General features: G+C 53.4%; 3 protein-coding genes across 3 annotated transcripts in view; 2 read left to right on the top strand and 1 right to left on the bottom strand.

Moving 5' to 3' along the window:
• The first annotated feature begins 4,306 nt into the window (after window positions 1–4,306).
• On the top strand, window positions 4,307–8,121 carry GCHFR (GTP cyclohydrolase I feedback regulator). Its single transcript, XM_047075306.1, has 3 exons — window positions 4,307–4,463; window positions 6,390–6,484; window positions 7,610–8,121. The coding sequence occupies exons 1-3, from the start codon at window positions 4,428–4,430 to the stop codon at window positions 7,731–7,733; spliced, it is 255 nt and encodes an 84-aa protein (XP_046931262.1). The 5' UTR covers window positions 4,307–4,427; the 3' UTR covers window positions 7,734–8,121.
• A 170-nt stretch (window positions 8,122–8,291) lies between these two features.
• Window positions 8,292–14,585, bottom strand: part of DNAJC17 (DnaJ heat shock protein family (Hsp40) member C17) — a 42,389-nt gene continuing 36,095 nt past the window's right edge. The window contains exons 9-11 of the mRNA XM_047075304.1: window positions 14,471–14,551; window positions 13,848–13,958; window positions 8,292–8,502 (exon numbers count right to left, since the gene is read on the bottom strand). Of these exons, the coding sequence (XP_046931260.1) occupies window positions 8,383–8,502; window positions 13,848–13,958; window positions 14,471–14,551 (312 nt within the window). The 3' untranslated portion in view covers window positions 8,292–8,382. The remainder of the gene's footprint in view (window positions 8,503–13,847; window positions 13,959–14,470; window positions 14,552–14,585) is intronic.
• CUNH15orf62 (chromosome unknown C15orf62 homolog) lies at window positions 8,368–12,791 on the top strand. The gene is made up of 2 exons (XM_047075305.1): window positions 8,368–10,641; window positions 10,743–12,791. Exon 2 carries the CDS (start codon window positions 10,944–10,946, stop codon window positions 11,469–11,471), a length of 528 nt encoding a protein of 175 aa, XP_046931261.1. The 5' UTR covers window positions 8,368–10,641; window positions 10,743–10,943; the 3' UTR covers window positions 11,472–12,791.

Genomic DNA, 14,585 nt, shown 5'->3' with positions numbered 1-14,585 from the left:
TGACTAGATATTTATTTACCTTTTAATTGTGAGATAGTTTACAAATAAGAGAGTAAATTTAATGTATATATACATTATAAAGAACAATTTAAAGGCAACAAGGTTCCCACCCACAGCTTAAGGAGTAGAAATTTACCAATACCTCCTACTCATTTTTAAGGATTCAGTTCAAATAGTATCTCCCGAAATACACTAACTATAATTGTCTTGGTAGTGAGAAGAGTGTTTTTAATATAATTTTTCTATTATTTTTTCTCACTTTTCTGAGATATGCATGTGTTTCTTTTTTTTTTTTTTAATGTTTTTATTTATTTTTGAGACAGAGAGAGACAGAGCATGAGCAGGGGAGGGGCAGAGAGAGAGGGAGACACAGAATCCAAAGCAGGCTCCAGGCTCTGAGCTGTCAGCACAAAGCCCGAGGTGGGGCTCGAACTCACGGACTGTGAGATCATGACCTGAGCTGAAGTCGGACGTTCAACCGACTGAGCCACCCAGGCGCCCCTGCATGTGTTTCTTCAGTCATTAAAAAAATGTTAACTTTTGGAGAGAATAAAAATTCATTTCCTTTGGGGAATCTTTCCAGCCCACCACCTTGGTGGACTTCATCTTTTTATTTTTCTTTGCTCCTGAGGTTTTGTTACCTCTATTACACTTGGTTCCATGGTTATTTGCTTTCTAGCCTGGCTACCCAACTGGAGTGTTCACTCCTCCAGGATAGGGTTCATGCTCAGTTTATCTCCACATGCCCTGAGCCTAGCACAGCTCCAAAGCAGAAGCCACCCACAGAAGCTGAATGTGGAGGAAGGAAGGAAAGAAGGAATAACCAATATCCAGGCCCTGCCACTTAGACAATGCTTTCATGATGAAAAGCTGAGTTGTGGAAGAACAATTTCTCCTCTTTCTGCAGGAGAGGAAGATCTGCCAGATAAACCGATTGTGGCAAGAGGCGAGGCCAGATGGGCAGACCAAGCAGAGGAATTCATTTCCCCCCGGATATTAAAGATGTTATCGTACGGGCATGTGGCTGCCCGAGCAATCAGCAGTGGGGTGGGTGATTCTGGATGGAGCTCTCTATCTTATGTGGTATCTGCAGACCAGTTTTTCAAATGTAATAAAGCCCTGGCAGCCTGAGATTTGCACTGCCTTCCTGTCTTCTCCCAGGCCCAGTCCAGCCTGAGAGAGGACAGCAGAGCAGACCCCAGATTCCTGTCCTCCTCTCTGACCAGAATAGGCAAGCCTCATCTACCTGGCTCTCCCAAGAGAGGCAACATAGCCAAGTGTCTTGGGACTATGGCTCTACTCTCTGTGTCTAACCATTAACATACTTAACACTTACTTACTTAACAAATTCTTCTTCCTAGGGGCACCTGGGTGGCTCAGTTGGTCAAGCATCCTAGTTTCGGTTTTGGCTCAGGTCATGATCTCACCGTTTGTGAGTGTGAGCCCCCTGTCAGGCTCTGTGCTGATGGTACAGAAACTGCCTGTGATATTCTCTCTCTCTTTCTCTCTCCCTTCCCCCACCCCAGTTGTGTGCTCTCTCTCCAAAATAAATAAATAAACTTAAAAAAATTTAATATTTCAAATTAAATATTTAATGGCTATAAAAGAATAAATATTGAGGACATATATAACCCTTAGTACCCGGGTCCTAGTGTGAGAAAGAGAACATCACTTCTGCCTTATAAGACTCCTACATGGCTGTCCCCACCCGATTCCTTTCACTTCTCTCAGAGGTAAACACTGCTCTGAATATTATATTTATCATTCCCTTGTCTTTGCAATTTAATCACATATTTTTTTTTTAAATTTTTTTTTCAAAGTTTATTTATTTTTGGGACAGAGAGAGACAGAGCATGAACGGGGGAGGAGCAGAGAGAGGGAGACACAGAATCGGAAACAGGCTCCAGGCTCTGAGCCATCAGCCCAGAGCCTGAGGCGGGACTCGAACTCACGGACCGCGAGATCGTGACCTGGCTGAAGTCGGACGCTTAACCGACTGCGCCACCCAGGCGCCCCTAATCACATATTTTTTAATAGAAGTATAATTTAACCCTATATATTTTTCATCCCCAAACAATATAGTGTTTAGTTCTGCAAGTTTAGAGCTTTAAGTAGAATTAGCATATGTTTTCCCACAATTTACTTTTTCACTTAGCATTTTTCATTGCTATGCAGTCTCCATTGTATTAATCAACCAGGTACTCTACTCTTGATGGACATAAAAACTGTTGCCATTTTTTTGCTAATTACAAACAGTGCTGTTATAAATATTCTTGCACATGTATCCTGATGAGTAAGTTTTCTTGAGGTTTATCCAGAAACGGTTTGGCTGGGTCATACAAATGCACAACTTCAACTTTGCTAGATGATGCCAAATTGTTTTCCAGGGTGATTGTATCAATCATAACACTTTGCCATCCCAACAGTAGTGTTTCTGTTGTTAGACCTTTTCGCCCATACTCAGTGTTTACAGATTTATTTACTTAGTAAATCATTATAGTATCTTATTGGGGCATCTGGGTGGCTCAGTTGGTTGAGCAAAAGCCCGGAGCTGCTTGGGATTCTGTATCTCCCTCTCTGCCCCTCCCGCACTCGCGCTCTTTCAAAAAAATAAATAAACATTAAAAAAAATAAAGTTATCTTATTGTGGTTTAAAATGTAGCTTGAAGGGCACCTGGGTGGCTCACTCAGTTAAGCATCTGACTCTTTTTTTTTTTTTTATGTTTTATTTATTTTTGAGAGATAGAAGGCGAGAGACAGAGAGAGAGAGCAAGAACAGGGGAGAGGCAGAGAGAAAGGGAGACAGAGAATCTGACGTGGGCTCCGTGCTGACAGCAGAAAGCCTCAACGGGCTCTTACCCACGAACCATAAGATCATGACCTGAGCCGAATTCAGTTGATCTTGCTCTCAAGTCTTGCTCTCAGGGTTGTGAGTTGAAGCTCTGAGCGGGGTGTGAAGCTTCCTTTAAACAGAAAATAAATAAATAAAATGTAGCTGGGATTTCTAATGACATTGAACAACAGGTTATCGGTTTATTAACCACTTCCATTCCTTCTTTTGAAAAGTGCCTATTCAAGTCATTTGCCCAAGTTTTTTTCTACTGATTTATCCTTGATTTGCAGGAGTTCTTAATATATCCTGAGTATTAATCCTTTGTCAGTTTAACAAATCCTTTGTCAGGCATGAGTATCTTATCTCTCCAGCTAAGTTGTTAGTCTTGGAGGTGTAGAATAGTGGGTAGAGAGTACGGAATAATAAATTAGACCAGTAAGTATCCTGTAAGATTACAACTGCCTATTTCCCTTACAGCGAGCTCCACATCAATCAAAGCGCTGGGAGGCACAGAGCACGCCCTCTAAGTGCCCTTTATAGAGGTGACGATTGTTCAAAGGCCAGGAAAGGTCACAGGCTGTGTCTGTTTGCTTTGTTTTTTAGAGAACCAATCACAAGACAGATAAAGAATCATGAGTTTTCATATTTTGAAACATCTAGATGAGGTCGTGGACACACCGAGGTGCACTTGCTGCTCCCACATTGGTGGCTTGGTGCCAAGGATGTACTTTGTTTTGCCGCAGGTGTTGCCTTGTGATTTTCTGCGCGTGCGCTACATCTTTCCAGCTTCGCGGGAAGCTCTCCAAAGCATGGGCCAGATTCCGTCGGTTTAAATCCCTCCGGGACTGGCACACAGCCAAGCGCTCAGTTCCTTTACACATTTACCAATGGGGCCACAGAAACGCAAGATTCCGCTGCTGTACTAGGAATTACAGTCAGGGAGGCGGAAATGCGCAGTACACACGAGTATTTTAGCTGCTGCCACAAGCCTCCCACCGCTTTCTCCTGGGCGCGGACGGAGAACGTGTACTGGGGACAGAAAGTGGGGATCCGCTAAAGCCTTTAGAGGTGTGCCTGGGTGGGATGGGCTGGAGCTTGGGAGGCTTCAACAGGATAGCCAACTGCTCCCGGCTCCGCTTCACAGGGACGGGGGTTGGGGACCAGCAGGACTTTGGAACCTACTACTGGAGGTGTTGCAAGAAAGAGGGCGCACACTCTACACGCACGCTTGGCACCACGGCTCGCTGCAGCCAGCCGAGCCCCGCGGGTCACCCCCTACTCCAGGCCGCGGGTGCGGGAGCGTCCTCCGCAACCCGCACCCCTCCGTCTGCCTGGACCACCCGCAGAAGCAACTTGGCCCTGAGTGCAGGAGGCGGGCCCCGGATCGCCCCGAGCCGGGGCGCGTCACGAGCGCCCGCTCCTGATTGGCCGGCCGCGGCTGTCACGGGCCGGGCGCACTGGGATTGGTGTCGCCCGAGGCCAGAGCTGGAGTAACTGGACTCCGGGCGGCCGCTTGCAGTCCCGGAGCCTGAGGGGCTGGCGTCGGCGCCGAGCCCAAAGCCCTGGGTGGGAGCCTGGCAGGGACGCGCGCACCATGCCCTACCTGCTCATCAGCACCCAGATCCGCATGGTGAGTACCCGCCGCCCGGAGACTTGGACAGAGTTGGGGCCGGGCCCGGGCCGAGGGGGCTGCGACTGCACCTTGGCGCCTCCCTCTGAGGCAGCGCCTGCCAGTGACTGGATCCGGAAGCCGCCCGGGACACGCCCCCTCGGGCGGAGGAGCCGAGGCTGCGGAACCAAGTCAACCCAGAGCGCCGGACTCGGGGAGTCCTGGCCGGCCCGGTGCTTCCAGGGCCGCGAAGGGGGCGGGGTGCGTGCATCCCCGCGGCGGAGGGAACTCCGGGGGCTTGCGGCTCCTGACCTACCTGTCCGCCCGAGAAAGCCAGGAACCCCTGGTCTCATGGCGCAGCAACCACGGCCCTACACAGAGCCGCTCCGCAGGGGTTGGAGGTGGGGGTGGTGGGAGTGCAAATACATGGGGGAAAGAGGTTCGAAAAAGAAAAGGACGTGCTGAGGCGCCAAAACACCTCTGTCAAGTGCCTGGCCCTCAGGCACTTCCAGAAAGAGCTATCCCTGAGCCCTTAGGAAAGACAGAAGGAGGAGACAGGCCCTGTGGTTAGAGGTGGGAAGACCATTCCAGAGTCAGAGTGATGCCCCTTTTTCTGGGTGCAATTTCGTCGTCCAAGGCAGAGTTGGTGCCTCCAGGAATCCCTTTTTAACTTCAGAATAGTTTGACTGGGCACCTCCGCCTCTTCCCACTCCCCAGTGCTTTGGTGATCCATCAGCGGGTGCACAACTCTCTGGAGGTGAAGACAACAGGAGAGCTCACCGCGTGACAGGAGGGGTCTTGGCCGTGTCCTAGGGCAGTGGCTTGAGAATCAGTTACTTGTGCAGTTGTTAAAATGTGGATTCCTGGGCCCCTCCCCAGAACTCCCCAAATACTAAGCCTGGGGCTTAGGAATTCGGTGCTCTTCAGGTGATTTTTTTTTTTAATAAAACAGCTTTACTGATGTATAGCATACATATACCACAGAACTCACGAATTTAAAGTGTACAATTCAATGTTTTTTATTTTTAATTTTTTATTATTTAAAAAAAATTTTTTTAACGTTTATTTATTTTTGAGACAGAGAGAGAGCATGAACGGGGGAGGGTCAGAGAGAGAGGGAGACACAGAATCTGAAACAGGCTCCAGGCTCTGAGCAGTCAGCACAGAGCCCAACGCGGGGCCTGAACTCACAGACCGTGAGATCATGACCTGAGCCGAAGTCGGCCACCTAACCGACTGAGCCACCCAGGTGCCCCCAATTCAATGTTTTTTAAAGCATCCTCAAGAGTTGTGCAGCCATCACCATAATCAATTTTAGAACATTTCCATCACCTTCAAAAAACCTATACCTATACCATGCATGTTAGCCGTCATTCCTCATTTTCCCCCAAATCCCCCAGCCCTAGATAACCATAGGTTACCATTTCTATGGCAATATGTCGTCTTTTTGTGTCTGGTTTCTGAAAACTTACATGTTTTCAAGGTTCTTCCATATTGTAGCATGTATTTGTCTTTATTCTTTTTTTTTTTCCAAATAAGATCCAGTGCATGTGTAGCTGTATCATTTTATTTATGCATTCATCTGTTGACAAACATTTAGATTGTTTCCACATTTTAGTTTTTGCAAATAATGCTATGAACATTCCTGTACAAGTTGTATGGACATGTTTTCATTTCTGTTTTCCAGGTGATTCTGATACACACAGACACGGGTAGTGATGCTCGGCAGGAAGTTGCCAGTAGTTGGGCAATGACCAGATCAGCTTGGAGGGACTGGGGAGGCCTCACATGGCCTGGCCTGATCACTGAGGGCCAGTGAGTTTCCTCACCACACTCTCCAGCCTTGACCTGAAACTGGCTCAGGGCCAGCAGGCAAGGGAGGAAGGAGAGAGACCTTCCACCTCTCCCAGGCCGCCAGCCAAGCAGCCACTGTGGCTTACCTTGCAGGAGGTGGGCCCTACCATGGTGGGCGATGAGCACTCAGATCCAGAGCTGATGAGGTATCTGGGGGCCTCAAAGAGAAGCGTCTTGGGAAACAACTTGTAAGTAGTGGCATTCTTCAGGATCTCCCTGCCAGCCCCTAAACTTGTCCGTTTCCTTTAACAAAACGAAGCCCGGGGACGACGCCACCGCCCAGCCTCAGAGGCCGTGTCTGCATCCTGGGGTTCTGTCTTCTATAGGGTCGGTCCCGTCTGCGGCTTCACCGCAGCCCCCAGGCTTGCTCTGAAAGCATTCTCACTGGGCCTCCCTTCACAAGGGAGCCCCAGGACCCAGTCCAGCGGGGTGTAGGACTCCATAAGTGGACTGTTCTTCACTCTGCCCTCTCATCTTGGAGCTGGACCCCATCAAGCCAAAGATAGGCACAGAAAAGTTTCTCTCTTGAAGAGCTGGCTGAGTTAAGAAAGCTGAACTCTAGAAACAGGCAGCAGGCAGCCTGGGTCCTACTTTCAGCTCAGCTGCTGCCTTGGAGCTCGTGAGAAGGGTTGGCAGAATGAGCCTCAGTTCAAAGAGGGGAAAGGGGAGGCAGGCTGGATCCGGGCCCTTGGGTCAGGGTTGGAGGGCTGAAGCCAGCCCCATTCCTTTACCATGAGCCATTTGTCTCGAGATGCCCAGCTTGGGGCTTGAGCCCTTTATCTGATCGACAATCCTGAAAGAAGGGACAGCAAGCATTCTCCGTGCTAGAGAGCAGCACCCAGAGCCACTATTAGGGGCCAACCTGTTGCTCCAAGACTGCAGGACAGACAGGGCAACAAGAGGGGGCAGAGCCCTGGGGGAGGACCCTGGAGAGAACAGGCCATTCCTCCAGAATAGTGCAGCGGCCCAGGGCACTTGGGGCTGTCATCAGACTAACATGGGTTCTATGATCTCAATAACATTTGGAAAGCTACTTAGCCCTCCAAGTTTTATATTTATAATTATAAAATGGGAATAATAATGGTACCTTCCTTAGGGTATCGGGAAGAAGAAAGAAGATATGCAAGCCAAGTGCTTAGCTGGGGAGGGGGTGGGGAATGTGCACTTAGCCTGGCACCTGGAAGGCACCCAGCAAATGTCAGTCACTACTCGGATTCCTGACAAGGCCTAGTCATCAGCAGATACTAGTTTTACTTGGGGAACCTGTGCTGTATATCCCCTCATGCTGTCCCCTCTTCCCCTTCTCTTCACAGTTGTGAGTACTTTGTTAATGACCCTCCTCGCATAGTCCTGGACAAACTGGAACGCAAGGGCTTCCGTGTGCTGAGCATGACAGGCGTGGGCCAGACGCTGGTGTGGTGCCTGCACAAGGAGTGACACTCTCACACTGAGGAGCAGACGGCACACCCCTCTTTTGAGCGGTTGCCATGGCCCCCGATCCTGAGTCCCCGTTCACTCACTGCCCGGCCCCTCTCTTCCCAAATTGTTATTTTCCTTAGCCCAGCACCACTGGGCAATGAATGGCCTTTTCTGAAACTTGCCTCAGCCAGTGGGAGAGGGCAGGGCCCCTGCCCTGGTGCTCCCAGCAGCCCCTCCAGCTTCTGGGCCTGAGAGCCCTGGAGGAGGCCATGTTCTGTGGGAGCCACGAGAGCCAGGTTGTCCCCGGCCAGAAACTGGGAGCCCGTGAGGAGCATGGCCCCAGGACTGGGCGGGAGGGTCCTGCGTAGCTAGTCCAAGCCAATAAAGGACTGTGATGAGTGGTTGCTCCTCTGTGCTGCTGGCCCACTGACTCTGTGTGGAGCACCTCCCTGGGGGTCTGCCCACTCCTGGGAGGGGAGCCAGGCCTGGGTGGAACCCTCCCAGGCAGAGCCCAGAAACCAGGGCCATGCTTGGGCAAGCCAGCACCCTACGTCCACACAGGCAATAGAGGTAGACTCTTGGAAAAAACAAAAAACAAAAAAACCCAAACTTTATTGGTGCCGTGGAAGACGAGGGCTTTGGAGGGGAGTGGGCTGGAGGCAGGAGGCTATGTGGGCTGCCCCACCTCGTCCTCCTGCTGCATCTGGGCGATCAGCTGTTGCCGCTCAGCGGCCTGGCGCATGCGCATCATGACGAGGCTCTCGTCCCTCTCGGACAGCACTGAGCCCTGGCGGACAGAGGGGGACAGGAGATGGTCAGGGCAGCAGGGCACAGCCACAGAGAATCTAGACTTGGAGGACTGGGTCTACACAGAGCTAAGGTCTTGAGGCAAGGAGTGAAGATGCCCGGGACTTCTCGGCTGGCTCCCCTCTAAGCCATCTCAAGCAGCTCTCAACCCCCCTCCCCGCAGGCCTTCCATCAACAGTCAGCCCTGCTTCAGCTTCTTGGGCTGAATCACTTCTTCATGTTCCAGCCAGGCCCTGTCTCCCTCCATTTCCTCTCCGGCCTTCGTGTGACACTCCTTTCCTCTACCGGTGGCTCCTGCTTCTCACAGGTTTGCAGTGAAGGGGTTGTCCCGAGGTGCAGAAATCCACTCCGCTTTGCCAGGTGGAGGCGACAGCACCGCCCCCTCCCAGCTGCCCACCTCCCTGTGGTCTGGCTCCTGTGGGACATGAGAGAAGGGAGCCCTACCCTGGACCCAGCCTCTGTCAGCCCGCCCTAGAAGGAGAGAGAAACAAGCATGAAGCTGTTTGCCTCTTAAAAATACACACCAGGGCTGCTGGAGGGCAGGGCCTGTGCCTTTTTCTTTTATGATCTTGCCAGCACAGTGTGGGGGATTAAAGAGTGCTATGTATCAATAATCAAAAGAATAATAAACAAGCAATCCAATGGGCCAAGGCTGTGGGGTGGGGAGGCAGCTCTACAGGAGACTTGATCCACCAAGCCCACACCCTGATAAGTTCTGCAGTGGGAATTAAATTACTTCTTCCATCAGTACAGCTGGAGTGGCGTGAAGCGGAAGCCCACCCCAGTTGGCCAGGAAGTGAGCCGGGCCGGGGGGTTGCAAGGCAGAGCACACTGCTAAGCCCTGTTCTTTGGTACACCACTCGAGTTTGCACTCATGGAATTATCCAGGGGGAGAGTTCAGTGGTCAGTGACCTGGGGGATAAGAAGGGAGTGGCTGGGGTTAAAATGCCAGGCCTTGGCCAAGTGGTATGAAGTAAAGGGTGTACAGAACCAGGAAGTGTTACTCAGCCCTGATCCCCCTGCTTCTCGGAATAGTGCCAGCCTTGCTGTTTCCAGCCACAGCAGCTTCCAGGAGAGTTGTCCTCCCAGCCAGGCCCACCCACCTAAGCCTGGCCCAGGGTACTGCTGACACTTCAGGGCAGCCCTATGTGGCCATTCCGCAGAGGAGGGACCACGAATAAGGCCCAAGAGGCCTGAGGGGAAGGCCTGGAGCATGGCGGGAGAGGAGACAGCAGGACCCTGGCCCTCAACTGCTCTCTCTGGCCCAGAGGCTACCGGAGGAAATCGAGGAAGATGAGGAACCGCCAGACTGGGTGTTAGGCCCAGGAGAGGGCAGTTCTCCCTCCCCAAGGTAATGCTGCACTGCTGAGAAAACTTAAGAGTCACCCCGGCATGCCCTGAGCCCAGCCCTGGCAGGAGCCAGCCCTTTATAGACATGGGGCTGCTTCCCGTTAACACACCCTCTGCCCCACCCCCACCCCCCCCATACCTGCAGGCTTGGCTAATGAGGGCCTGTCACCAGGCCGCAGGACTGAGTCACCCACACCAGTGACAGGTCTCTCTTCCTTCCCCAACAACTGTTCCACATGCCTGCCTTTCAATTAACTCCCACCCTCCCTGAGCTCCTCCCTCCCAGACACACGAAGGGGCAGCTGGGGAGCAGGCCCACCAGCTAGGGCCCAGGGCAGTGGGGCTGTGGGGCAAAAGGAGGCAACGTGGTGACACACAAAGTAGGGCTGCCCCCCAAAAGTCCCCAGGGGAATCCTAAGCTTCCCTGTGCCTTGGGGTGTTGGCCACGGCTGGCCCAATCCCTGCATGCGGATGCCGCAATTACCTAAGAGCACGAAACCCAGCTTCCCACCTGACTGAGTCACCTGAAAACAATAACACGTTCCCCACTGCCACACACCGGCACAAACAGCCAAGCTACTAATCAGAGCCCGGGAGCCGCCGTGGAGAGGCCTGGCCCTGTGCTGCCCTAGAGCCAGGCACAGGGGCCAGGGAGGGAAGGTGAACTCAGGACCACCAGAAGCCAGGCGCTGGGGAAGCAGCACAGGCCACTCTCGCACCACAGAGATCCATCTCTGACACCACAGGCGCTGCCCTCACTCCGGCTCCAGTAAGTGCTGCTTCTTCCTCTTGGGATTTTTTTTTTTTTTTTCCATTACCCTATCAAGTAACCAGGCCACTCCTGTCCCTCTGGGAAACTCCTGTCACCAGGAACTCCCGGTTCTCTACTCTCCTGGACAAAAGTGCCCTCTTCCCAGGACCCCTTCCCACCATCCAAGATGCTTCTAGACCACTAGGGATGTCTCCCTGATTCTTGCCATTCACTGCTCCAGTGGGGACCTAATGCTCCCTGGCAACTCTTGAACTGGGCTGCTGAGGTACGGAGCTTGTCTGTTGGCTCCCCTGGGTGCCATGGAGACCTGGCGGAAAGGCTCCTTCCGCAACGCCTCCTTCTTCAAGCGGCTGAGCCTGGGGCGTCCGAGACGACTCCAGCGACAGGGCAGCGTGCTCAGCCAGGCCAGCACGGCTGGCGGGGATCACGAGGAGTACAGCAACCGAGAGGTCATCCGGGAGCTTCGAGGGAGGCCAGATGGACGGCGCCTGCCTCTTTGGGGGGACGAGCAGCCCCGGGCCACCCTGCTGGCCCCACCCAAGCCTCCTCGCCTGTACCGAGAGAGCTCCAGCTGCCCCAACATCCTGGAGCCCCCACCTGCCTACACTGCTGCCTACACGGCTACCCTGCCCTCGGCGCTCTCCCTGGCGGGCACCCTCCACCACTACTCTGAAGAGGACCTTTTGGACACTCCCCCCTTCCAGAAGACACCTGCCCCAGACCTGAGTGATCCCTTCTTCTCCTTCAAAGTGGACCTGGGGATTTCACTTCTTGAGGAAGTTCTACAGATGCTGAGGGAGCAATTTCCCAATGAACTTAGCTTCTGAATGGAGTGCATGGAAGGCAGAGGTGGGGTAACTGGAAGAGCTGGAAGCCTGGAGGCCCAGGGAAGGAGGATACAGTTGCAGATTAAGAAAAAGGTAGGGACAGAAATCCAGGATCCTGCCTTCCTTCCGGGTCCTGAACAGTCTTCCAGGTTATCCTGGAGCAGAGGGACAGAGGGACAGAGGCAAGCCGTAGGAAATGTCTTGAGGGGGTACTTGCTGGCGGGAGCCCTGAAGGCAGCTGGCTAAGCTGGGGAAGGGAGGCCATGCCTGTAACCACGGGGACAAGGCAGAGGCCAGCAGAGGGGGAGGGGAGCACCAGGGGTGAGTCAGGGAGTGGAGGACTCACACTGAGCAGATCAGATGGGTGCCCTGCAGCAGCTCCTCTGAAGCCACTGTTTATAGAGAGACGTTACAGGGCAGTCTAGGCAAAAGTGGTCTGACCCAGGCCAAAGAGGAAAGTGGGGAGACCTGAGGGAAGAGCCACTAAGGACATGTGGTTGTTCAGATTGAAATGAGGTAAAATTAAAAATTTAGTTCCCTGGTTACACTGGCCACATTTCAAATATCCAGCAGCCACACGTGATTAGCGGCTACCACATTGGACAGCGCCAGTTGCATGTAAACATCACTAGAGAAAGTCCTGTTGGACAGCACTGGCAGAGACCAGGGCCCGGAGCCACCAGTGCCATGGTGGGGTCGGGGGGAAACATCTGGGGGAGGAAAGGGCTGGCAGAGCAGGAAGAGTGAGGCATACAGAGGTGCAGAGTAGACTCAGGAAAAAGGCCACACAAATCATTTCCAGAAAAGAGACACGAGAGACACACTGCCAACAGAGCTGCCCAGAGCATGCCCTGGTGCCCGAGGAAGGTGTCTGTAGGGAATGCCAGCCAAAGGCACAGACACGGCTTGCAAACGGGTGCTCGGAGAGTTCCCAGAATTACTAGTGATGGGAGCCCTTGAGAAATGTAGCAGAAAGAGTGGCAGATTTCCCTCCTTCTTGCCCTGGGAGTACCGGACTGGATCAGAGGATGGACACGAAACTCGTAGCTGTTACCATAAAGAGGCTCAGCTGGTCTCCAGAACTGTCCACAGGATTGGGGAGCCCTGCCTTGCCCAAACCCCCCGATGATGGGGACTGCCGTGCAGAGCTGAGCCCCCTGGGTCAAGACCATAGGCTCTGCTACTGCCCTGCCCTGTGGCCTGGCCAGAAGACTTGAAACCAGAGCCCAAATTGGCTGGGCCATGTGGTTTTGACACTCCAGGCCTTATCAAGCGTGGCAGAGGGGGAGAGGAAGCTTCAACGCACACTGCTTCCATACCCAAACCTGCGGCCCCTCTCTCCCGTCCTCTGTGTGGATGCGCTGAGCTGAAAGGCTCCCCTCCGGACGCAAGATATATGAATAAAGTTCTTTACAACATGGCCTATGGAGTGTCATCTGGGGCTGTGAAATGCTGGGACTTAACAGTGGGGAATGAGGTCTCTACAGAAGGGTTCCGCGTTGGGCTCACACCAGTTCATCTTCCTCCTCTGCCCAGGATCTGGGACGCACTCCTAGGGAGCTTCCCATCCTCACAGCCAGGTGAGGAGCACATAGGAGAGCTGAGGTGGCATGACTGAGGCATTAAGAGCAAAGCCCTTGCAAATCCCTGGGGGCCCTCCCCCCAACCCCCAGAGTGGCCGTGCACACAGCAGCCTGCGGCTCCCGCATAGACCCAAAGGCCATTTCAGAGATGGGAGAGCTCTGGGCCTGAGAGTTTTCTGTCCCATCAAACTGGGGCGGTGTAAACAGGGCTGGTGTCTGGGTGTCCTCGTGCTGAACAAAAGCCCTCATGGAGCTGTGAGGACGACTAAGCCAGACCCCAGGTGCACATCAGCTGAAATCTGCACTTCACCATGAGGCACGCCCCCAGGGGAAGCCCCAGGGCCAGCAGGGTAGCCAGTGTTATTTCTAAGGAGATACTGCCTCTTGACGGTAGGCAGGCGCCTGTGTGCGGCAGCCACAGACACACCTGGAGACCTAGAGCTGGGGAGGAAGCAGCTGCTCGCCTTGCCTGCCCCTTCCTTCCCTTCAGTAGCTGGTAATCTAAGTGCCAAATGCTTCACGCCACAACCAAGCAACCCATGGGCCAGGAAAGCCCCTCTGGGTGATGGTGAGAGCCCCGGCAGGAGACCGGGACGTGGAGAGAATCTAAGAATTCTGTGTGGGGTGGGGCCCTGGCACTCAGAGACAGAAAAGAGTCAGAACAGAACCACAGTCCTGCTTAGGTTGGCAAAGCTGCCAATCTCACTGTGCTCCTCAGGAGGAAAGGGCCCTGAGATGAACCCACACGGGAAAAGGTCCCGCAGACCCAGCTAGGGGAGGTTTGGTTCCTTACCTGTGACAGTCCTGGGTGGCTGGGGCCCCCTGTGCCCTGGGGCCGTCCCTCCAACCAGGAAATCTTCAGGGGGTTATCGATCAGGCCCACTTCGTTTTGGACAGCCAGCTCCTGTCAGACAGAGCACCTGGTCCTGGTACCATGGCTCTAATCAGCCATAGAGTGGCTCTCTCTACACCCATACAAAGAACCCACACCAGCACTCTCATCTTCCAGGCAAAACCAAGCAACCTTCACACAATGATGTGCTGAGGTTTTGACCCTCCTCATGGGTGAGTCAGGGGTATGAGCCTTCTAACCGGGGAGTGGGGAAGAGGCAAAGCCTGCCAGGAGGCGTGCCAGCTTCCGCAGGAGGACAGAAGGTAGAGGGTGTGGAGCCAGGCAGCAGGAAATGAAGTCGGTGTATGCTCTCCTTCATCCCCAGAGCATTCTCCTGTCTTACCTTCACTCCCTGTGCCTCTACTCCCAGGAATAGGGGGGCCTCTGGGGAGTCTTGGCTCTGAGCTGGCCCAGAGGTCCCTTGGGAGTATGGACATCTAAGCTCAGAGGGCCCACAGTACCGGGTCCGTACTCTGGAATGGCGGGGCCACCAGTGGCCCCCCAAAGCCTCACACGGCACTCACCGCAGCCTTGACGGTCGCAAACTCCACCACGGCGGTGCCAGCCTTCTTGCTGGAAAGCACCAGGTTGAGCACCTCTCCGTACTGTGAGGACAAAGGGGGCTCGGTAAGCATGGCA

The sequence above is a fragment of the Lynx rufus genome, unplaced genomic scaffold (assembly GCF_022079265.1).
Source record: "Lynx rufus isolate CCGP_SWC_20201006 ecotype Redwood Valley unplaced genomic scaffold, mLynRuf1.p SCAF_13, whole genome shotgun sequence".
Lineage (NCBI taxonomy): Eukaryota > Metazoa > Chordata > Mammalia > Carnivora > Felidae > Lynx > Lynx rufus.
The sequence above is the reverse complement of the archived record's forward strand: the minus strand, read 5'-3'. Positions and strand labels throughout refer to the sequence as shown.

Bases quoted from the DNA above. Each gene is read 5' to 3' on its own strand.
- GCHFR (XM_047075306.1), top strand. From the start codon at position 4,428: ATGCCCTACCTGCTCATCAGCACCCAGATCCGCATG. The intron at 4,464-6,389 runs GTGAGTACCCGC...CTTACCTTGCAG, and splicing joins TCAGCACCCAGATCCGCATG to GAGGTGGGCCCTACCATGGT. The intron at 6,485-7,609 runs GTAAGTAGTGGC...TTCTCTTCACAG, and splicing joins AGCGTCTTGGGAAACAACTT to TTGTGAGTACTTTGTTAATG.
- CUNH15orf62 (XM_047075305.1), top strand. From the start codon at position 10,944: ATGGAGACCTGGCGGAAAGGCTCCTTCCGCAACGCCTCCTTCTTCAAG.